This window comes from Ambystoma mexicanum, chromosome 12 (assembly GCF_040938575.1).
Source record: "Ambystoma mexicanum isolate Mex_15411 chromosome 12, UKY_AmexF1_1, whole genome shotgun sequence".
In the NCBI taxonomy this organism is placed as follows: domain Eukaryota; kingdom Metazoa; phylum Chordata; class Amphibia; order Caudata; family Ambystomatidae; genus Ambystoma; species Ambystoma mexicanum.
The window spans coordinates 277,515,109-277,538,515 of record NC_090936.1 but is presented as its reverse complement, the minus strand read 5'-3'; the positions used below and the strand labels follow the sequence as shown (position 1 = coordinate 277,538,515).

The 23,407-nt window shown below is 45.8% G+C and overlaps 1 protein-coding gene across 4 annotated transcripts in view; it reads right to left on the bottom strand.

Moving 5' to 3' along the window:
* LOC138513507 (solute carrier organic anion transporter family member 1A2-like) overlaps window positions 1-23,407 on the bottom strand; it is a 646,238-nt gene that overhangs the window by 222,545 nt on the left and 400,286 nt on the right. For all 4 annotated transcript variants that reach the window (XM_069628423.1, XM_069628422.1, XM_069628425.1 and 1 more), the window contains exon 9: window positions 16,066-16,290. In XM_069628423.1, coding sequence (XP_069484524.1) covers window positions 16,066-16,290 — 225 coding nt within the window. The remainder of the gene's footprint in view (window positions 1-16,065; window positions 16,291-23,407) is intronic.

The window sequence follows — 23,407 nt, the reverse complement described above, 5'->3', positions numbered from 1 at the left end:
CGGGAGTGCTTGAGATGGCCTGTGCTCTTTGTGGTGCAATCCTTCTTCCATGTTGGGATATCAGTTGGCCAATGTAAAGTACCTGTTCCTGACAGTATTGTATCTTTTCCATGTCTACCTTGTACCCCTTTTCTGCCAGTATCGTCAACATTTTTAAGGAGTCCTCTCTACATTTACTTTCGTTTGTACTGCAAACTATTATGTCATCCACATACTGTAACACTGTGCTGTCCACCTCAACGTTACCCAAATCCATCTGTATTACTGTATTGAAAATTGAGGGTGATTCACAATACCCCTGTGGTAATCTGGTATGTTTCCACTTTGTATTTCGGTAAGTGAAGCTTGTCAAATCTTGTGAGTCTGGGTGTAATGGTATTGAGAAAAAAGCATTTTTAAGGTCAATCACTGTAAATCGTGATGCTTCTGCTGGAATGCCACACAATATTGTGGCCGGGTTTGCTGTTACTGGATACTCTGCTTCTACTATGTTGTTCAAGGGTCTGAGGTCCTGTATGAAGCGCCAAGACCCCCCTTTAGCCTTGCGCACCGGGTACACAGCTGTGTTACATGGTGATTCTGAGGGGACCAATATGCCATTGTTTATAAGGGCCGTTATGGTTTCATATATGCCCTCATCTGCCTCTTTTGACAATGGGTACTGTTTCACTCTTGGTAGTATGGCACCTTTTTTCAATTTTATCCTTACACCCCCTATGCTTTTTATGCATCCCACGTCATAAGGGCTAATAGTCCATAATGATTTGGGCACCTTTGACATATCCTCCTTAAAAAATGGGACTGGGGTGCCTGCGGGTGCCTCAAGTGCCATTGCAATTTTCTGTGCTACTTGTTTGTGAGCCACTCTTAGCCATATTTCTACACTCATCATGAACACCATTTCATTTTCTTCCTTTTCTTCTGAGAACAGCTCTTCATCTGACACCTGGGTCAGCCTACATCCTTCTGCTAGTGCTATCACCGCCCTCCATGCTCTCCCTTCTTTATCTTGTGCGTGCACAGCAACATAATCAGCTGTTGCAATAATGCTCTCAATGTCCACTACAAACACCTTCCCTTCCAGTTCATTAACTGGTGTTTCTGGTCGGAATAGATAGGCTGCTGGTCTCCTCCATATTTTCCCTTCTATCCCTGGCATCCATGCAAATGCCATGTCTGTGCCATATTGGAATATCTCGCCATCTACTGGCTCTGCCCTAATCGCTGTCTGTCCACAGTATTCTTGCAAAATCTGTCGTGCTGCGAGCATGTTAATCCCTGGAGTAGAGCAAATTATGCCATCCTCTGTAAAGGAGATCGTCATGTTCAACCTGTTCATTATGTCCCTCCCCAGTATATTTACTGGTGAGGCACTATAATACAAAAGTGGAACTGACAGATCATAATCTCCAATAGATAAGGGAACATTATCAGTAAATGGAACCAACCCTTTAGCCCCAGAAAATCCTTGGGTGTTCATGGCTTCGCCTGACATCTTAAATTTACCTTCCCTTATGCAAGACCGGGTTGCCCCGGTGTCAACAAGAAATGATAATTTTTTGTCACCTATCGTTACCTCTATGCGTGGTTCCTCCGCACTATTAGGTGTTACTGACAGGATGGGACACACCAAGGCCGTCTGTGGGCTGGCCTATTGGGGGTACAATGATTGGCCATTCCCTGTGTAAGGGTTGTGTCCCAACACCGTCACCCCACCCAATTGCGTTCGTTCATTTTGGGGTGGTGGTTGTATTAACGCTACTTGTTGTTGTGGCGGTGGCAGGTACTGTGTTATTTGTTGTTGTGGGTCACTCCCTTTTTGTGACGTCTGCTGTTGTTGTATGCCCTGCTGTTCTTGTAATGTCCTAGGTTGTGCTTGTTCATTCCATGCTGGTGTTCCTGGCCTGACCCTACATGTACGTGACATGTGTCCTAATAGTCCGCAGCTCCAACACACGGGTGGTTCCCTGTTTTGCCATGGGAAGCTCCCTGTGTTGTCCTGGTATACGGGTTGCCCTGTGGGGTAGTGATTTCTGGGTCCCCCAGCCTGTTGTTGGGTATTATATCCATATCCTCTCCCTCTCATAAACCCTCCTCTCCCTCTGTTATAACTATAATACCCAGTTCCTTGCATTGGGTACCCTCCTCCCATGTTTGGTGCGTGTAATTGCAGAGGCGGCACTTGCTGTATTACACCTTGTGGAGGCGCTATTTGTGCGGGATCTTGTGCAGCCACTACTTGCGTTGTGCTTTGGGCCATTGGTGTGGGCGTAGTTATTAGTGCCCCTTCCATTGTGTATTTAGTAAGTTTTTTCTGTACTAATTTGGCCTCCTCTGTTTTCCTGTCCTCCTCCTTTTGTTTCATTTTTCCTTGCCATGTCCTGCAGTGGTGTACTATAGTCAGTTGTATTTCTGGCCATGGTTTTGCCTCCATCCCCACTACTTTCTTTAGTTGTTTTTGAACTCCTTCTGGGAGCCCTTGTACTAGTATATGATAAAATATGGCTGGTGTTTTGTCCCATTGTTCTCTAGTTTCCATGCGCCACTTCTCTTGAACATCCTGGATATAATCAACAGGATCCTCATTTTCACCCATCTTACGGGAAGTAATGGCTCCTATGTCTGATGTGTCTGGGTACTGCACTCTCAGTGCCTGCCATAGCGCATGTCTGCAGTTTGCAAATGGTGCCCCATCATGCGATGTGTTCGTTATTGTTACCCCATGGAATCCCGCTCTTTTCCAAATGTCATCCGCTCTATCCCCTAATATTGATATTAACAGGCCCTTAACATCTCCTACTGCTAGTTTCTGTCCTGCGGTGTGTTTTTCCATTTCATATATCCACTTACCCGCACCTCCACTTAGTGATGGGAGCCTACATTTTATATTTTCCTTATCCGTATGTTTCCAAGGTACATACTGTGGTCTAACCCCTCCTCTCTCCAGCAGTGGCATTAAATTCTGTCTTGCGTCACCCTTTACGCTCCATAATGTTGAGTCTTCACACCCCTCCTCTTCCCCCATTTCTTTTACTACTTCAAATTCTTCCTTACTACCTCTGCTCCTACCTCCCTCTTCTTCCTTTCCCCTTTTTTCATCATTTCCTGTGTTCAATATGGGTATGTTTATTTGTCTGTCTTGCCTGCGACTAGGGAGGTCCCTAAGCCGACATGCATAAGGTGTAAGTTCATTCATGAATGGCGCGAGCTTTATTCTGTGCAGAGAGCGCGCGGTAGTTGAACATGTAGGGCGTGACGTGGGAGGGCGCGATGGTGATGTGGGTGGCGTGGTTTCATTGGTTTGTGTTTCCCCTATTCTTTTCACTTCCTCCTTACTTCTCTCCAGCTCCTCCCATCTTCTACTCACCCAGGGCGAATCTATGTTTGTTCTAGTGAGGTATAGTTTATCTAAGCTTTCCCTTTCACTCTTCCTTCCATCCTTCTCCACTCCTCCTTCCTCCTCACTGCAAAAATCATTCATAAATGGCACCCCCCACTCTGCCTTTTTTCCTTTTATTGTTACTGTTTTTAAGTTTATTAGGTCTCTTTCTCCCTTTCCGTTGTTACCAACTGTTCCCCTTAGTGCTGATGTTGTTGCTACCTCTCTACTTTTATATACATCTCCCCATCTTTCACTCTCCCAACCCCTCTCTTCTCTTCCTCCTTCACTCCCCTCCTCCATTTCCCTACTATTTTCCTCCCTTTTCCTTTTCAATTCCTCCATTACTTCGTTGCTCATCTGTTCCAATATCCTTTCATCCTCTTTCTTCCTTTCCCATTTCACCCTTTCTCTTTCTACTATACTCTCTATTACCTTCCCCTCTTCATATTTCTTAGTTGCCTCTGATATTATCCTCCTCCTCCATATTTCCATTTCTTTTTCCTTTTCTTCTTCTTCCTTCTTCTTCTCTCTCAGCACTACTCTTGATACCCTATCTGCTGCTCCTTTTACCCTTTCAGCTTCTTTCTTTTGCTCCTCACTTCGTTCCCTTAATTTTTCCAATTCATCCTTACCTTCTTTCCTTTTCCTCACTCTCTCTCTTTCCTCCCGCTCAAGTTGTTTGATCAGTTCATTCTGCTCATCGCTTAGTTCTGCTAATCTTTCCTCCAAAATCTCTTCCTTCTGCCGTAGTAGCTCCTCTCCCCTCATTTCACTCTCTCTGGCACTATCCTCGTTTGTTCTCCTTACCGCCTCCCTTTCTTCTCCAGTTAGTGAGCCTCGTAATTTCAACAATATCTGTGCAGCTATCCACTCATCGTTTCCTATCTCTACAGTCTGCTCTTCTCTAATCCTCCTGTCCCCCATTGGTATCTTCCCATGAGCCACATATGGTGGAGGGCTGTATGCCGGGTTTGAGTATCCTTCAGCCGCCCTTAACTGTCCTGCTATTTCTCCTAATTCTCTTAAAGGGTACAACCCTCCTCCCTCTGTTCTCACTCCCGGTTTTATGGGTATCCCATTGCTCGGTTCCTTTTTTATGTCGTCTGATTTATCAATCTTTTCTCCTCCCTGTCTTTCGTTCCCCTCATTCTTTGTGCTTTCGCACTCCTTTTCCCCACCCGTTCCTTCTTTCTTAATCTCCTTTTCTTCCGGTGTTTCCCCCATAGTGAACATTCCATTTGGTCCTGGTCGAGACCCCTGGAACATCCTCCATAAGTTAAACACCTCCACATGGTTTGCCAACTTCTTCCCCTTGTATGTATTGTGCAGATGGTTCAGTAGTGAATGTTGGGCATATGGATCGAAACTACCATTAGGCGGCCATGGTGTTAACATTTTGTTATCTGTCCCCTGGGTCCACTCTATGCTGTACTTAATTAACTTCTCCCTATGTGGTGGCAGTGTGGTGCATATGTGCTGTAGTGGGGTAGTGAGGGTGTTCCCCCACCCTCCCGACCCTCTCCCGTATGACATAATTTCACTCCCCTTGTTACCCTTCCCCTTACTAGCAGTTTACAATATACACCCTTGTATTGCTTACCTCGCCCCGCAAGTGTGGGGACTTACGACAATCCCTTGACAAATTATGCAATAATAATAAATATGATGTTATATTATATTCCTTCCCCTACGGCCCCCTGCGGCCGAAGCGCACGCAGCCCCCTGCGGCTGCGTACCCCTTACGATGATCTTATACAGTCGTCCTGTTTCTCCGTTCTCCTCCCCCTTTTACACTTGCCGTGGCCGGCGTTCTCCGTGCGCAGCCACGCCCCTTTCCCCTTCTTTCGATCCACTGGTTTATAGTTTATCTCCGTACCAGCTCCTTTATCATGCTTCTCTTCCCCACCACTCTCAAACCCAAAATTCCTTGTGCTCGCGGTATCCTATTAAATCCCTACTGGTGACGTCACCGATTTCTTCGAGCTACTGGTATATTCTTGTTATGTTCTTTAAGTTCAAAATACACTTGCAATCTACCCCGCTAACCCTACAGCTGTCTTCCTGTCTCTCCTGGAACAAGGTAATCTCATCAATAATATAACCGGACTGCGCACGCTGCGTCGCCTCGCGTGTGATACGCCCCTCAACAGGAGGGCTTAACCAGCCAATTATCTTCCGTTTTGGGCAACTATGTAACTAGCTACCGCCCACAGGGAAACGTCATCTACCTATCGAGTTTCTTGCTCGAACAATAGGGAACCTCATCTACTCATTGATCAATAATGTCAAGTCGTAGGAAACCACACACACCCACCCTCACACTTAGTCGCAATTTAAACCATCAGTGTCTTACGAGCGGCTGCACGTGATGTTTTCGTGCCCCGCCCCCCTCTTTCGCGTAACGTTAGCTCACTGCCACGAGCGGCTGCACGTGATGTTTTCGTGCCCCGCCCCCCTCTTTCGCGTAACGTTAGCTGACTGCCACGAGCGGCTGCACGTGATGTTTTCGTGCCCCGCCCCCCTCTTTCGCGTAACGTTAGCTGACTGTTACGAGCGGCTGCACGTGATGTTTTCGTGCCCCGCCCCCCTCTTTCGCGCAACGTCAGCCGACTGTTCTCGCACTCGCCTCGCTACCATTCATTCCATTGACAACCCTCAGTTAAACCTTCGCCGCACATCTCTACAATACCTCCCCCCTCCCTTATTTACTTCCTCCCCCTCCCTCACAATTTCGGATTGCTTGTTGTGCGTGTCATGCTCACCAAGTTCTCTCGATGCAGGGCCGCTCGACTGCGTGCACCCTCCAACCGGCTCGCCACCTCCCCTCGTCTGGACCACGTCTGGACACTCGCCGACCGCGGGCGGGATACTTCTCAACCGGCTCCCGAGGGCCAATATCCGGATTGCGCTGTCCGGTCTTCTCGCGGCTCCGCGATGGTCCTGTAGTCCTCAGAAGGGGGCAACGGCAGAGGGGGCCGCGCCGCCGGGCCTCCTCGCAACGGGAGTGCCTGGAAAAACTAAAAATAAAAGTTGATCTTAAACAGATCTCAGCAGTGCCTTCAACTTGTCGGGGGGAAATTCTGCCGGGGTCGGCCGGGCCGTCCGCAGACCTCCGGGCAGGGAGGCCCCAACACCTCCCGTATATCCCAGATGAGATAGAGTATGAGGCACACACAAGGAGCAAGGCGACTCTGCTGTTTATTTATACAAAACGGCAGGGATGGGTCAAGGAGCGTACGCGTCCGTCCTGACACACACATAATCGTGGGGCTCGCAGGCCCTTTTTACTGCATTATGACGCGCTACTTGCGTCACTTCAGAAAGTTAACAAAAAACCTATTGCCACTCTTAATTGGTTGCTCGAGTGGTAGGGTTAGTATAGTACACATATAGAGAATGATATTAGTGGACAAGGTGTAGTCAGGTGGTATATCTGGGTTGTCCCTACAATTAGATACATAAGAATTGTTACATGAAGACTCCTGAGGATTGGCTAATGTTACTGACGTCTGAGATAAGAGCCCCATGTTCTGATTGGTGCATCCGTGAGCTCCCCAGCCTGGGACCACCGTTGTTCCCAGCTCTCGGTGTACCTGTGTTTGCAACAATGTTTCAATATGGGTACGTGCAGACAATGTGAGGATTTATTCATAGGTGGAAGACTGGCCGTTCCCACTGTAGCAGATGTCCATTGAGCCTTTCAAGTGTACCGGCCTGTGTCTCGTAGTGAGAGACCCAGACGCCTTTTCTCTCCTGGGTTTTGGCATCTCGTCAGGTTCGGCTTGGTCACGTGGGGAGGGACCGTGAAAGAGGCAGAATTCTGCACAATTAATATTGCTTTTTCTACTGCGTGTCTGGTTTAATTTGTCGACGTGCCTTTATCGTTGAGGCGCGGAGTGCGAGGTTGCAACATCGTGCCTTTGATGATTTGTTCTTGGATGTGGGCTTGCAACATTGCGACCTTGGCTGGTTGCTCCATCGGGTTCTTTCTGCAGGATCAGCAACCTGACTCTTGCTTTGTTAATGTCCACGGGAGCTCTTGTTTGAGGCCTACTCGGGCCTGGTGCTTAAGTAGTCTGTTTGGTGCATAGGTGCTTTAGATTATAGTAGCATATATTTCCATGACCAGTATCGTGTTTCCATTATACCTCTCATGGTGGTAACGGGTTTCAAGAGAAGCGTGAGCAAGCGTTATAGATGAGTTCATGATGCATCTTGCGTTTCTGCATTCTGAAAGCCTATGTAAAAATAATAAAGATGCACGTCCGTGAATATGCCTGTCGCCTACGTCAGAGCACTGAGTATGTTCTTCGTGTAGATTGGTGTGGAAATGTTAAGTGTGTATATTTGTACAGATGTGCTTCCCGTTGTCTAGGTCGTCATGGCATCTCTAACGACATGTGGTTTTTAGTCTAGCTGATCCGAGCCGCAGGTGTCGGCATGGCTAGTGCGGGCTGCTGGGCAGGCAGGTGGACACATCCGTATGTTCCTGTACCAGGGTACCTGGTCGTCTGGTAAATGGACAAACTCTTCTCGCGGCGGGTGTCTGGGCCGTGACCCTCTAGGCCAAGCGCGAGAGGTGAAGGACGGGAGCCTGGTCTTCCATTCTCCCACTTCACAAGTATTCACCTCCCCCATATTCGAGGCCGCCATGTTCAGCCAAATGAAGTATTTACAACCTGGTCCTAAACCCCACCGCCTCAAAGGGCCAAAGGTGCACCTTCATTGATCCAGTAGTATTCCGGCTCACCCCAAGCTATGATATGCAACCCTGTACTAACATATAATAAAGTAATTCTTCACTACATCTAACAAGACCAGAATGACAGGGGAGTTCACCTCATGCTCTTAGACCAGACACCCAAGTTTACGACACCCGGTCAACAGGTCAGAAGTAACTGATGTATTGGTAAAGCTTCACATTGCATGTGTTTCTCCAGTATCCTATTATCCCTTAGAGTAACATATGGCAGGATTTGCAGGACAACTGGAATCGTCTAAACAGATGAGTGTTTGTGTGTGTGGCCACAAGGGCAGAATATTAGGGCAACCATCTATCAACCACACTGACCGCGCCTGGCCTGGCAGCCCCACCCCGACGAGCCCAGCTGACCCATCCGCCCCACGTTGGCACCACGTTGATGTCCACCAATCCTGGAGCTGCTCATCACTGCTGCGCCTATAGTTAGTCGACGCCACCCAATCCCCAAGACTATGTGTCCCCTATAGTGTGTAGGACTCATGACATGGTTTTGTAATAAATAAGACTGCCTTTGCTATTGTCAGACAGAGCGCTCTCAGAGCTTGCAGAGTCCTTTGCATGCCCTATTTGACTAGATAAAAAGCCTTTTACTTTTACCCGCACTTGGTCTTGGTCTCATTCCCTTCTGGGGTGTGTCCTTTACTGCCTCTCTTTGTGGGGAGTATAATGCCTTTTGGGGACGCTTGCTTTCAATGGCTAGATGAGTTGTACGACTCAATGGTATTACTCAATGTTGTTTAGGGGGGGTTGATCTTGAAGAATTTCTTTGGATACATTTCTTGCATATATTTGTCAAAAACAATTCTTGTCTGGGCATAATAATACTGTGCAGTTGGACAGAAGTTGAGACCCAAACCCAGAACCTTTTGTTGTTCGGGGTTAATGCATGGGAAACTAGATTAGCAATATTAATTTTGTGTCTCTCTTTTACTGCTTCTCAGTCCTCTTCCCAGAGCTCATTGATCTCTCTTCCATATTCGCTGCTGTATTTTTGTCCCCTCTGCCCTCTCCATGTTTTCTTCTTTCTACAGTGGTTTGACTTCTGCCTTGGCCTCTTCCTCTGCTTTTTTTGTTGGCTTTGCCATCTAGGCACAGCAGTCTCATTTGATGTAAACAATCAATTTAACAGGTGACTCTTCATTTTCACTGCTAGTGGCTTCTGATTCAGAGGTGGTGGCAGTCTCACTTGAATGAGGATGGGATTCTTCAGCTTCTGTGGGGATGTTTGCTGCTGTAGTTTTCCTGAGAGAATCAAAGCGACGTGCAAATGTATAAACTTTTCCTGTTTCATAATCTTCTTTATCTCTCAGAAACGTCCTTTGTTTTCCCTGTTTAATTTAGTCTAGCCAAGAGAGATCTGTGGCTCTAGCTGAGGACATGGGAAAATGAAACACAGGAAACATCCATTTACAGGTCCAAAAACATGCAAATGCCATCAGGCTAGAGGTGGGGGGGGGTGGAACCAAGAGAAATTTGGGAGTTGGAGGGGTGTAGGGACTAAGTTTGCAACAAAAATCTTTCTGTAGCCTCGGCTATAGCCTTGAATAGCCGATATCTGAAAGAAAACTGCTTCACAGAAACTGTGTTGTGGGGGGAAAGGGACAGGGCAGGGGAGGTGAGGAGGCCATCTAGAGAGTGGGGGGAGCGGACAGAGATGAGGGGGCTTTTGGTGGGGCTCTGGGGGGAAGGAACACATTTTTCCCAGCCGCTTTGCCTATATTCACGGCTATATTCGAGGCTAGAAAGGACTACCGATTACCACGGATACAAGTAGTTTTGTGCCTGCAGCTATACATTTTGGGGTGTCAGTGTTTTATTTCTTTTTAAAGTTATTTTTATAGGTACAGTGACGTTGGGGATGAAAAATCACTGTCCATGGCCAAAGTGTTAGATTTGTGGATAATTTTTCATGTGGTCTTAAATATGACAAGTCTTATGATGGAGTGCAGTTGATAAATGCTAACTTGGTTTTGATATTGGCAAATGTTTATTTTGTTTATTTGCGGTAACTCATGGATTCTGCCATGTTAGAAGGAAAGTTAATTTCAATTGATAAGGTTCCAGTGAGCATTTCCTCTCTTTAGAAGTGGTTTGGGAATGGTTACAGTATGCCAGGTATTATTGAAGAAATGTTTACTGACATGAGGCCAGGGCATTATTGATGAGGTTTGCTAGGGTTGCCGCCCTATAATATATATATATATATATATCCTTCTCAATCTTCTCCCATACAATCAATCTCAATCACTCTATCCCTCCCAAAGCTTGTAGCCATTCCACATTACATTCTAGTTGACAAATAGTACCGCTTGTTTGCCTCACCAAGCCAGCACTTCTCTAGTGAACTTTCAAATTGACCCTCCTTTGCCCAGGTTTTCCAGTGCCTGCTGTTCTCCACTTGCAGGCTCTCCCCGGGGTTTCTGGTTTGCTGCCAATTCATCTGACTTGGTGTCTTCAAGGATCCGCCTTCCTCCAGGTGCTGCCCAGGACTGATTGCCAGCTGCCAAGTCCTCTGAATGGGGGTCTCCAAAGACATGCCTTACTACAGGTTCTTCCCAGGATATTTTGAGAATGTCTATGTATATGCTGAGTATTTTGAGAAAGAATGTAGAGTATTGGACAAAAGGTTTCTGGAACGAGGTTATGCAGCAAGTACATTGGGGCAGGCTCGAAGAGAAAGCCTTAATATGAACAGACAGGACCTTCTTAAACTTAAAAGCAAATGTACGCAAGACTGTGTTGTGGTTCGGATGATTACACATTATAGTGCTGAACGATTGCATGTGATATCAGGAAAGCCATTCAGGAGAAAATAGACAGGTCAGAGGACTATGTGTGAAGTATGGTGAAGATTCACCATTGGAATTGAGCAAGGATGGAGGACCTCGGTAGGAGATCAAAACACGTGTTGGCAAGAAACCAGTAAAGAATATATGCCAAAATTGGAACTTGTTTGAATTTACTTAAACTCATATGGAACAAAGACACTACCCTTAGGGTGTGGCGCAACTGGTCTGGAGCTTGCTTTTAGTTGTCTTCCAGGGAACGCTCTATTCCTTCAAGCCTTTTCGATTGCGGTCTCCAAGTAGTTTCTTCCCCTAGCACTGACAATCCCTGACTAGCCTGGTTTAGTTTTAAATAGTTTTTGCTCCTCCCCTTTTCAGGCTGATAACCTGCACCTGTGGCTTTAGGTTGCGGTTTCTCCTGATTGGGTCATATGCTCCTGCTTAGGTAGTGTAGGAGGGGGCTTCCCTAAAGATATGCAAGGCCTATCATCAATTTCAAGGTTTTCATACTAGATTCTACTTTCATCTCCCTCTCCTAAACTGCCTGCTTCGCTGTGTGCTTTGGTAAGCCCACCATGTCGTTTTCTCACATAAAAGCTCTGCTGTAAGTTTGTGTATGTGATTGTTAATTTTGTGACCCCTTCCGATTGTTTAGAACTCAAAAATAGAAACATTTCACCTCCCATGAAAATTGCCCGAGTAGGAATACAATGCTTGATACATTTAAACATTGCTTATACTTGTTTCCTTTCTCTTGGCAGAGGGATAAACTGAAACAATGTACACACCCTGGTTTTAACATTGATGTTCCTCTGCATAGCTGCTGGGGAATCACAGAGTAAGACATCAATATTGGTGTTCCTGTTATGCTTCACCTTCACTGGTTTAAAGAGAATCTCTCTATGCCCAAAGACTTGATTTGCATACAGAGAGCTTTAATTATCTTACACCTTTGAGGCTCAATGTACAAAGCCTTGCCTGGGATCCAGGCACTCCCCATCGAGGACATCTAGTGTTGCAATTTGACAGGCACTCACCATCGGAAGGGATGCCTCATTATACTACCCTCTGATATCCATCGTTAGGTATAAGGTGCCAGTTACACCAAGTAATGTGTGGTTCCTTTCCTTTTTACATTTTTCTTTGCTGTGCAGAGCAACTCATTCTTTTAAAGGATGAACTGTCATTGTGCTCTGCCCCTTCTTGCAGCATGAAAATGTGCTATAGGGAAGAGTGATTTTGCTGGGCAGCAGTGAACTCTGTGACACAGAGTGATCTACATCGGATGTGGGCTGTACCAAAGGACCATGAGTTGAGGTGAACCCTGTTCCATCCCTTTTGGTCTGGGTTATTTTCCCTGAGGTGGCGTATAATTGCATCACATGTACCTTGTGCAATGGGCTCTTCCTGATGTATGGGAAGAGATCTGGCAGATGATTGATCAGGAGTACCACTTAGACACTGTGTCGACCCTTGTATATCACCCTGGCCACCACATCAATGCCATTATTTGCTGTCAACCTGGGCTTGGGTGCCATTCTGCCAGAAGACCCTCCCAGGAGCTAATTTTACACGTATGTGAAAATTATGGTTCCCGTCCGCATCACTGCAAATGTCATATTCTGCTGCTCGAAATGTGTCCCGCTACATAAATTTGCCATATTCTGATATCTGTACCTCCTTCAGTGGAGGGGTGGACTTGTGAGGGGAGAACTGTGGTGGCTGTGAAGCTCTTGGCTGGGAATGAGGCCTTCTATTATTCCCACATGTGTCTCTATTTGTGATGCCAGTTGCCACGCAGCTTTTCACTGGGACCATAAAATGGCTGATAACTATCTTGGAGTCAAGTGGTCTCTCCTCTACACTCCCTGATTTCAGAATGGCACTGCAGAGGTGCATCACTGCAAGGGTCTCTTTCATGGTAGTCTGCTATCGTTGTGGAAAGTCCAAGAGCTCCCAAGTGGAGCTGTCTCAGCTCGTGGATCCCCTGACTCTGGGTCCTCAAGTGGAAGAAGTGCAGCATCATAGGTTCTTCTGGCTTTCCCCCTCTCTCAGTGCACATTGTGGCTTTAACCCATGGTTGGGTCTTTTGGAGCTAGGGGGGCCATAACACATGACGCTAGTTATAGGGGATCTCCAATGTACCATCCTAGGGCTAATCTTCCACTGCAGTTGTGGGACCCTGGATCCCAGGGTCTCTGCACCTTGCCCGTGCCATATTATTCACAGGTTGGCTGTTAAAGCTGTGTCCAAATTTCATTACAACATGATTACTCTGGGAGATTAGCTTCCTCTGCTTGAGAAAATGATCTTGCCAGTTGTCATTTTCTGATAAAACAACACCCACTTAAGGAAAAGCTGTGAATCTTTCCACTGCCTTAAACCACAAAGTCATCATCTTGCTGCATTATTTAGGGCAAGTGACATATACTTTGATTTCCCAACATTACCCTCCCGTGTTTAAAAAGAAATAACACCATTTGCCATGTATTATAACAAAAACCTCTAAGTCGAAAGCACCCATGACCATTCAATCTCACTTGTATACCATATTAGCTGTTGGCCTATGGAATTTTCTCAATAGTCTCTTAAATGGTATTGTAATCCCTTTGATTAATGCTACTTGTAAAAATAGGCCTTCGACAGAGTTGACAGGCAAAAACTGTGGAACAAATTGAAGAAGTGGAACTGCCCCAATGAAATTCTCGAACCGATTATTGCCCTTCACTCCAACACCAGTGTGTCAGTTCGATTGAACCACCAAGGGTTACTCTCTAACCACATACCATCTCATCGCTGAGTTAAACAAGGGTATCCATTGGCTTCAAAACTCTTCATCTCTTTCCTTGGTGATTTCAAAGACTCGCAAGAGTCGATCAGATCATTTCCACCGAAAATCGGAAATACAAGGGTCATCAGACTTTTATACGCCGGCGACCTAATCATCTTGGATCACACACAGGTGGGCCTTCAACGCCAACTCGACACCCTAGCCCACTACAAAAGGAGAATAATCTTGAGATCAATAAATCGAAAACAAAAATACTGATTCTCCAGAAGCAGGGGAACAAAAAGAAAGAGACCCTAAAATGGTACCTTGATCAGTCCAAAATCGAAATCGTGTCAACATTCAAATACATGGGAGTTGAAATTGACAGCTCGAAGAGAGGTGTGAGCATGCAGAAAACCCTGTGGACAAAGACCAAAAACCTAACTGCTCAACTGCGGGCAGTCGACAGAAAATACGGCAAATATAGCGTACTGTGGCCATCCAGTACTACAAGTCTAAAGTAATTCCATCACTAACGTATGGCATGGATGCAACCCCTGCAATCCCATCCACTCTATGGACTAAATTGGAAGGCTTCATTTGGAGAGCAGTTTTAGGCCTACCTAAATCCACAGCCACTGCAGCAATAAGACGTGAACTAGGTCTACTCTCCCTAGAGGCAGTGGTAGCCCAGAATACCATCCAACTCTTCAGAAAAATCCAGAACCCAGAGAGCCTAGAAATATACCACATGATTGCAGTGGAAATCGCTAAAGGGACCAACAAATTTCTAAACGACTGGGCCAATACTCAAAAGCTCACACTGCAAGAAATATCGTGCTCTGAAGAAGAACTAATACAAAATCCATTAAGATTAAAAGCAAAAATTGAATGGCTCGACTGGATAAAAACCAACGAGAAAGCAGTCTCGAATAAACTTCTAGCCCACCTATCACCAGTCTTCAACAAACTCAAAGAGCCAATGGGATACTGCACAAAATACCCCTGTAAACGGCTAATGAAAACCCTACTGAAAGCTCGCTTAAACCTCCTACCGACCCAAGAAATCTTGGCAATTCGTACAGCGTCCGAAGAAAAATCATGTAGGCTTTGTAAAGATCCACAATCTACAGAATCAATCAGGCACCTCTTGATGGTTTGCCCGACAGTAGACCAAGAAAGAAAAGCTTTCCTCGGCCCCCTGTTTATAACCTCTTACGTCGTTGACGAAAACATTTGGTGGAATCGTCTTATTACAGGAGCCCAAACTAGATGGCTAATAGCAGCGACCAAACTTCTAACCATCGCCTTGGAGACGGCCTTCCAAAACCTACAGGAGTAGCTACCAGAAATAGCCATCTCAACCAAAAGACGAGGATGATACCAGGACTATTCCTCTGCCTGAAGTCTTTTCTTTCTTTTGCAAAATCCTGTCCTTCTTGGTCTACGTCGAGAAAGTTTAGAATGCATAGTAAAAACACTAAACACTCCTCTTCAATTAACAAAACGTCTTTGTAAAAATCTAAACAGATTAAATGCAAATAAATTAAAAAAAAAAAGAAAAATAGGATTTAAAAATCAGTATCTAATAATAACTTTCCTAACAGAATGTCTCTAGTAATCTTTTGTTATCTAGGCTATTCATTTTTGATTCGGGCACCATCAAAGCTGACCTCTGTTTTGGAAAAAATGGAAACTATATTGCCTTTGAGATTACTATGGTAATATCCAAGGGTCCATAAGCATGTTATCTGAGATTAGTTCCAGCACAGTTTATCGATCCCTTATTGGGTTTCAGGTCATGTTCTTGCAATCTCTACCTTGATTCTGATTTAAAAAAGTAAAACAAATCTTCCCTCTTCCGATTTTCAGGCATACAGTTCACCCACAATAACTTCCAATCCCTGAAAATATAATCGTTTGTAATTTTCCAGATATCCTCGTTGCCAACATGTATTGTACATTTGTCAACCACAATGCATTTCATTTCTTCTCTACTGGGCCCTTGTTAAAATATTATTTTCAATGTACCTGATTGTTCTGATGTTTGGTATCATTTTTGTATTAGTATTAAATAGAGGGGGGAATGAAACCTTTGACAAAGACTGTCTTCATTTTGATGTTCAAAAGTACAATCCTAACATTCACCATATCATGATTCAATGAATGGCTGTTCTTTTAACAAATTTAAATGTGCAATATAGACAGCAAGAACACCTTTGTTAATCCCAAAAATATTTAAGGTGGGTTATGATATGCATAATATATTTTATGTGGATCAATCTTTTTCATCCATGCACTGTACACTTATAGCTTCTCATCACAACTATACTGAAATATTAATAAAAGGAAAAGCAACACTCACCTTTTGCTATTCCTTTCTCATTCTGTTGGGCTATATTGTCATCTTGTCTTGTAAGCATATCATTATGTAACACCTCAGGTTCATCTTCTTCTCCCTCCTTTGGAAGAGTTTTAGGAAGGAAGCAAAAGGGAACTGCAGCCAGAAGATTCACTGCTCCAAGGATTAAATAACCAAGCCACCAAGCACCAACCCAACGGGCATCAGTAAGTGCCAGTGTCACGTCGGCTAAAGAGAAAGAAAATGAGATCTTGTACATTCACATTGACATCGAATTTTCAGTGAAAATTATGTTTTGCCACTTTCATTCACTGTCACTGTCTTCTTGACTAGTGCCATTCGCTATTTGTGATCCGGGTTGCAGAATGTATTGATTGCCCCAACTGCTGGTGGGCAATACAACGCACACGCAAAGTTAGCAGAAGAGTCATGGTCCCTATGGGAATAATTAGTTCAAATCGTATTGAAAGAAATCAATCAAAACTCCCTCTATTCAGGTGTTGACTGTCACTACATTATTGTGACCAACAAGAAGAGAGGTGTGTGCCCAAATTCATTATGAAACTTTTTCCTGTTCTGTAGACCAGGGCCTCTACTGGCCATGACTGTTAGAAGCCATTTCCCCACAAAGACGGCATTCAGTAACAGAAAGGAGTGGGTGACAAAAATGTTGCCATCCTGAGAGAATGAAGATGCCAGAACAACAACAACCAAAAACATGAAGACACTTTAACTTCTCCTCCACAATTAATCTATCTGAAAGAATCCTCTTAAGTATATTAAAATTGTATGAAACATGCATGTTATTCATTACCTAACCTAGAGACATACTGGGGCTCAGTACAATACCTGCTGTAGCCATGCTGGTATAACAGGCACGGCTGCTGCTGGTATCACTTTTTTTCCAGCGCCCGCGAATGGGCAATTACCGGGTCATTACGGCCCGCTGGACCCGGTAATTGCCCATTTGCGGGCGCCAGAAAAAAATGCTCCCCAATCCCATTTCAGAATGGTGCCGGTGCATCTGGCATGCTCTGCTCGCGGGTGCCGGCGGGAAGGCAACCACGAGCAGAACTCATAGTTTGCTGGTCCGGTAACAACGAAGCAACAAGCTGGCTGGTACCGTTGTTACCGGACCTGCAAACTTATAATGAGGCCCATTGTAATTGTTATATTATCAAATGCATCATGTTCATGAGAATTGTCATTCTATATTTGTGAAAATCTATATATATATATATATTTGTGAAAGCGTGTTTGTATGCTTGGGGTTAGCTCCAGCCCGATAATAGTTTGTCTGCTGAAATTGTGGCCCAAGTTGGGTATACTAGTCAGGAGTGTACTGGTTATAGTGACATGTGACCAACCTCACCTATTCGCCCTGCACAGGTCGAGGTCCAGCCCTGTGCAATCAGTATAGGCGATTTCGGGTGATTGACGATTTTGCGATTGTTGGCTCCAACCCCACAACAGTTAGTGAGCTGAAGTTTAGGCCTGACGTCGGCACACCAGTCTTGGGTGTACTAAAAATAGTCACATCTGATGAATCCCACCCATTCACTCTGCACAGGGAAGGATTTGGCCCTGTGCTATCAGTATAGGCTATAGAAGACCCACACGTGCATGTGAGCTACATACCTTTTGAACCCCAGGTGGTACGGCTCGTATATTACTAACCAGAAAATAGTGTATAAGAAACCACACCTTGGCTTTCCTGAAACGTATCCAATCGAAGTAAAGAACATAAAATAAATAGCTAAAATGCCTGTAAATTAAACCAGATTCAAATTGATAATAGTAACAATCACTTTATATCTGTAACTACGATGTGTGCAAATAAAAAAAAAAACCTTGGATAGACCTGGGGAGCTTCCCGAAAAGTGACTAAACAATGTTTCTTCCTCTGAAATCCAGGGTGACCCAACCATAGTCACATCTTATTGGGGTTTTCAGATTACATTGTCCACATTTTAGGACTTTTCAAGCCCTGAGGGGCCATTCAGCCCTCCGTTCAGGCAGTGCAGAATGTTGTTTTTACAAAAGGTTCTCCCTGCCTCATCCCCGAGCTTCTCTTATGGTTCACCTGAACTTCATAGCATAATAGAAGAAAACTCTGTTGCTATACATACAAAAGTCTTCTTGCTATATCTTCTCCTAGTTGGGATTGTACTGTTCCCATCCCTTTTGTTCAACTCGCTTTTGTTCTTTCTTAACACGTTGTATTTCCTTCTTATATTTATGGGTGATCCCTCATTTTTTCTCAGGTGCCCTTTCCATCAATACATAGCCTTTCTATATTGATTTTTCTTTTCTATATACTAACCATTTCAAGGGAAGTCTTTATTCTTTTTCTGGCAGATATTTCTGAATAGACCAGGTAAATCCATGTGATTACATTAACATTCCTTCCTCCCTCTCACACTTGCTACATATCTTTAAATTTCTGTGTGCTGTTGGTCCCGGATTGAATGAGAATCATGAGTATGTGTGGTAATTTCCATAAACTGCACCACTGATGAGAAGAGGAGGCAGTAACGCAGTGTTTCTCTGTTGTGCAATAAATAAGAATACAAACGCTGAGGCAAGAACCGTGTGAACACCATCTACTTAGCAGATTAGAACTAATGGGCTCGAAGCCTCAGCTGGCATTGACTTAATGACAATGCAAACCCCAGAACCTTTGCCTGCCTGTCCACAATGCATCTTCCCCCTGAGCAGGGCTGGGTCTCATTGCTGTGAATGTTTTAGGACCCGAAGTTTACTTTTGTCAATGTTCTACTGATGTACTTTGCATTTTTTCTTTTCCTGTGATTTATGTGTGCATTCATGTTTGTGCCGTCATTGTGTATTCTCAGAGCACTCCAGTGTTCAGATTCATTTTGTGGATGACTTAGACATATAGGGGGTAATTCATAGAATCCAGCGCACAAGTGGCGCACGCGGCTGGCGCAGAGTGTGCGCGTGCAAATCCCTGCGCCAGCCGCGTGCACTAAAATCCAATTCCGCGCACAGCGTATTCATGGATTCCAGCCACCAAAACCAGCCGTGGCGCACAGTGGCGCAGCGACCCTGCAGCAGCGCCAGTTACGCTCCCAAGAACGCCTCTCGCGCAGGGAAAAGCCATCAATATACCCAATTCAGCGCAAAGGGCTGCGCTAACCCTGTACCAGCACAGCAAGCGGGCTACGTGTATCACTGGGGTGCGCGGGAAGTACCTCACGCGATTCCATCAGGGTACGTGTATTTCGGGGTGCGCGTGAAGTTCCACACGCGATATCAGCAGGGTACGTGTATTTCAGGGTGCATGGGAAGTTACACACGCGATTTCCGCAGGGTACGTGTATTTCAGGGGTGCGCGTGAAGTTCCACACGCGATATCAGCAGGGTACGTGTATTTCAGGGTGCAGGGGAAGTTACACACGTGATTACAGCAGGGTACGTGTATTCCAGGGGTGCGCGGGAAGTTCCACACGCGATTCCATCAGGGTACGTGTATTTCAGGGGTGCGCGGGAATTTCCACACGCGATTGGGCCCGTGCGAGCAGGGTACGCGTATCTCAGGGGTGCGCGGGAAGTTCCACACGTGATTCCATCAGGGTACGTGAATTACAGGGTGCGGGGGAAGTCTCACACGCAAAATCAGCAGGGTACGTGTATACCAGGGGTGCGCGGGAAGTTCCACACGCGATTCAATCAGGGTACGTGTATTTCGGGGTGCGCGTGAAGTTCCACACGCGATATCAGCAGAGTACGTGTATTTCAGGGTGCAGGGGAAGTCTCACACGCGATTACAGCAGGGTACGTGTATTCCAGGAGTGCGTGGGAAGTTCTGCACGCGATATCAGCAGGGTACGTGTATTTCAGGGTGCAGGGGAAGTTACACACGCGATTACAGCAGGGTACGTGTAACGCTCACCTGATTCTCGCAGAGGCGCCGGTCTTGACTGGGCGACTACCGTATCTTCAAAGGTGATGTGTAGCACCCGGTTGGCTCTTTGGGCTGGACCTCTGTGCACTGTATGCCTGACGTGTAGAGTAAGATGTCTGCAGATAGAAAATATGGGGTTAATGAACTGGGGTTATTGGGGTGTCCCTATCTCTTTCCTCTTCTCCTCTCCTGTAGACCCACAAAGGTTAACGCTCTCACCTTAGGTAAGTGAATGCCGAGCTCTCCATCTGCCTCGGGGCAGGGTGCTGTAACCAGTTTCTTCACTGGATAGGTAGCGCAGGCCTTTTGACTTCAGAGGACTGCTGTCCGTCGTTTACTGCACGAACGGTAAGTTTCGAGTCATTCAAATGTCTTTAAAGTCTTTAGTAATGATGTCTCTTGTTTTGCAGGGTTCCGGCGATGGCGGAGGACGGGCTGAAGTGAGTTCAAGATGGAGCCCGTGTGATGAATAGAAGCGCCTGGAAGCACGTAAGTAAGCGCTTGTTGCCTGCTTCACTATGCGCTCTAACTGTCTTTTTATTTTGCAGGTACGAGTTCGGAGCGGCTGCAGGGTGCCGGAATACCCACTGGATTAGATGTGGAAAGGAGTAATGGCACGTGAGTATTAAAGTTCCCCAATGTCTTTAAACGCACCTTGTTTTGTCTTTCAGATGCGGGATGCAGCGCCGAAGGCCTCCGGAGCGTGCGAAGAGTTGGTAAACTTTTGTCTTTCAGATGCCGGAATGCAGTGTGAAGACCTCCGGAGCGCACGAAGAGTAGGTAAGCCTTTGCCTTTCAGATGCCGGAATGCTAACCTGTTCTTTCTTGTCTTTATAGGTGTTGCTGAAGACTGGATTCAGGATGGTAAGCCTTTGCCTTTCAGATGCCGGAATGCTAACCTGTTCTTTCTTGTCTTTATAGGTGTTGCTGAAGACTGGATTCAGGATGGTAAGCCTTTTTCCTTAGGCCCAGGACCGGATGCAGAAGACACGATGAGCGTTCTGCTGCAGAGGTTGCAGAATAACGCAAAGCAAGATTCATCCACCGGGTGTGGTTTAAATAGCCTCCTGTAGTGCTTAGGTGTCTCCTTCCACAGCCACGCCTAAGTAAGAAAAGAGTTCCTGGTAAGAAAAGAGTTCCTGCCTTCCAGAAGAGTTCCAGTGTTCTGAATCTAGGGAGTGGCTCCAGCCCCACCCAACAGGAAAAGTAGTTCCAAACAGAAGAGGATCAGAGGCTCAACTGGCAGGCAAGTAAGCAGCATGGTCTGCTGAAGGTAAGTCCACCCAAGCATTATGAGCCCGGCGCTTCCAGCGCTGGGACTGGGCATATTTATGAGCCTGGTGCCACTGGCGCCAGGACTGGGTCCAAAAGGTCCCAATTGGGACTGGTTGGCACTCAGAACCTTGGTTATGGATCTGCTTCCAAGGGAGTTGGGAAAACCCTGACCTTTTGGAAGCAGAGATCATGACAGTACCCCCCCTCAAGGCCCCTCCCAAACCGGGCTTCTCCGGGGGTTTTGGCTTGTCAGGAAATGTTCGGTGAAATCTTTTGATTAGGCGAGGAGCGTGGACATATTCAGCAGGTTCCCAGGATCTCTCTTGGGGGCCGTAGCCTTTCCAGTCAATTAGGTAGAATAGTTTAGATTTGGAGATCTTGGAGTCCAGAATGCTTTTGACTTCAAACTCGAGTTCTCCATCCACTAGGATAGGTTTTGGAGATTTGGTTAGTCGGGTTTGAGGTTGCACGGGTTTTAATAGAGAGACGTGGAAGACCGGATGTATCTTCATGTGCGGGGGCAAGTCCAACTTGACCGCTACTGGGTTTACTATGGTAGTGATGGAATAGGGACCAAGGTATCTTGGGTTGAATGTGCGTGGCCCTTTTAGAGATAGATATTTGGTGGATAACCAGACTTGATCCCCTACTTGATAGTGAGGGGCTTCCTTCCGATGTTGATCTGCTCCTTTCTTGTATTGTTCTTTAGCCCTTTGAAGGTGAGAAACAGCTTCCTTAAAGGCTTGGGTGATTGTAGAATGCAGGTAGTCTACTGCTGGTGTTTCAAGATCTTGGAGGGGATCCAACTCCGAGGTTCGAGGGTGACTGCCGTACAAAAGAAAAAACGGGGTTTTCCCAGTTCCCGAATGGACAGAGTTATTGTAGGCATACTCGGCTATCCAAAGGATATCTTTCCAAGTTTTTTCAGTTTGTTGCAGCATGCACCGTAAATACTGTTCCAGAGTTTGATTGGTCCTCTCGGTTTGTCCGTCGGTCTGAGGGTGGTGACTGGTCGATAGTCTCACATCAATTTGAGCCGACCGACAGCAACTTCGCCAAAAATGAGAAATAAATTGACTACCTCGATCCGAAATTAGAACCGAAGGAAAACCGTGCAGTCGGACGATGTTTTCGAGAAATTCTCGGGCCAGAGTTGCTGCTGTTGGCATGCCTTTGAGCGGAATGAAATGCGCCATCTTGGAGAATAAGTCCACGATTACTAGAATCGTATTGTATCCGGAGCATGGAGGTAGATCGGTGATGAAGTCCATAGAAAGCGTATGCCAAGGGCGAGGTGGGATGTCAATAGGGCGTAAGAGGCCTGCTGGTCTTTCCTTTTGACTCTTGTTTTGGGCGCATACTCCACAGGACATTATAAAGTCTCTGATATCTTTTTTCCAAGACGGCCACCAGAAGTAGCGCTTGATCTTTTCTGAGGTCTTGGCTATACCGGGATGACCTTCCATTAAAGAGTCGTGATAACAAGAGATTACTTTTTTCTGTAAATCTGTGCTGGGTAGGTATAATCGTTCTTGGAAATACAATAAGTTGTCCTTTACTGCAAAGTCCTTTCCCTGCAGATGCCAATTCTGTATGTCTGCTGGAGTTACAAGTTGCCTGGCTTTATCCTTAACTTCCTCTATGGATTCTGTGGCGATTACACCCAGAATTCTTTGTTCGGGAATGATTGGTACAGGTTTAGGGTTGACCAAGTGTTCTTCCACTCCCATCCGAGAAAGGGCATCGGCTTTACCGTTCTTTGTACCAGGTCGATAGGTAATTATGAAGTCAAACTCGGCAAAGAATAATGCCCAACGGAGTTGTCTAGAGGATTGGGCTTTTGCGGTCTTCAAATATTGCAGGTTTCGGTGATCCGTAATCACAGTAACGGTGTGTCGGGCCCCCAGCAGATAATGCCGCCAAGCCTTAAAGGCAGACTTGATAGCCAGAAGTTCCTTGTCAGTAATCGTGTAATTGATTTCAGGAGGCGAGAATTTGCGGGACCAAAATGCCACGGGATGCAACTGATTGGTTACCGGGTCCTTTTGTGATAGAACTGCCCCCATGGCAAGGCTTGAAGCATCAGTTTCCACGATGTAGGGGAGTTCGGGGCGAGGGTGTTTTAAGATTGGTGCAGAGATA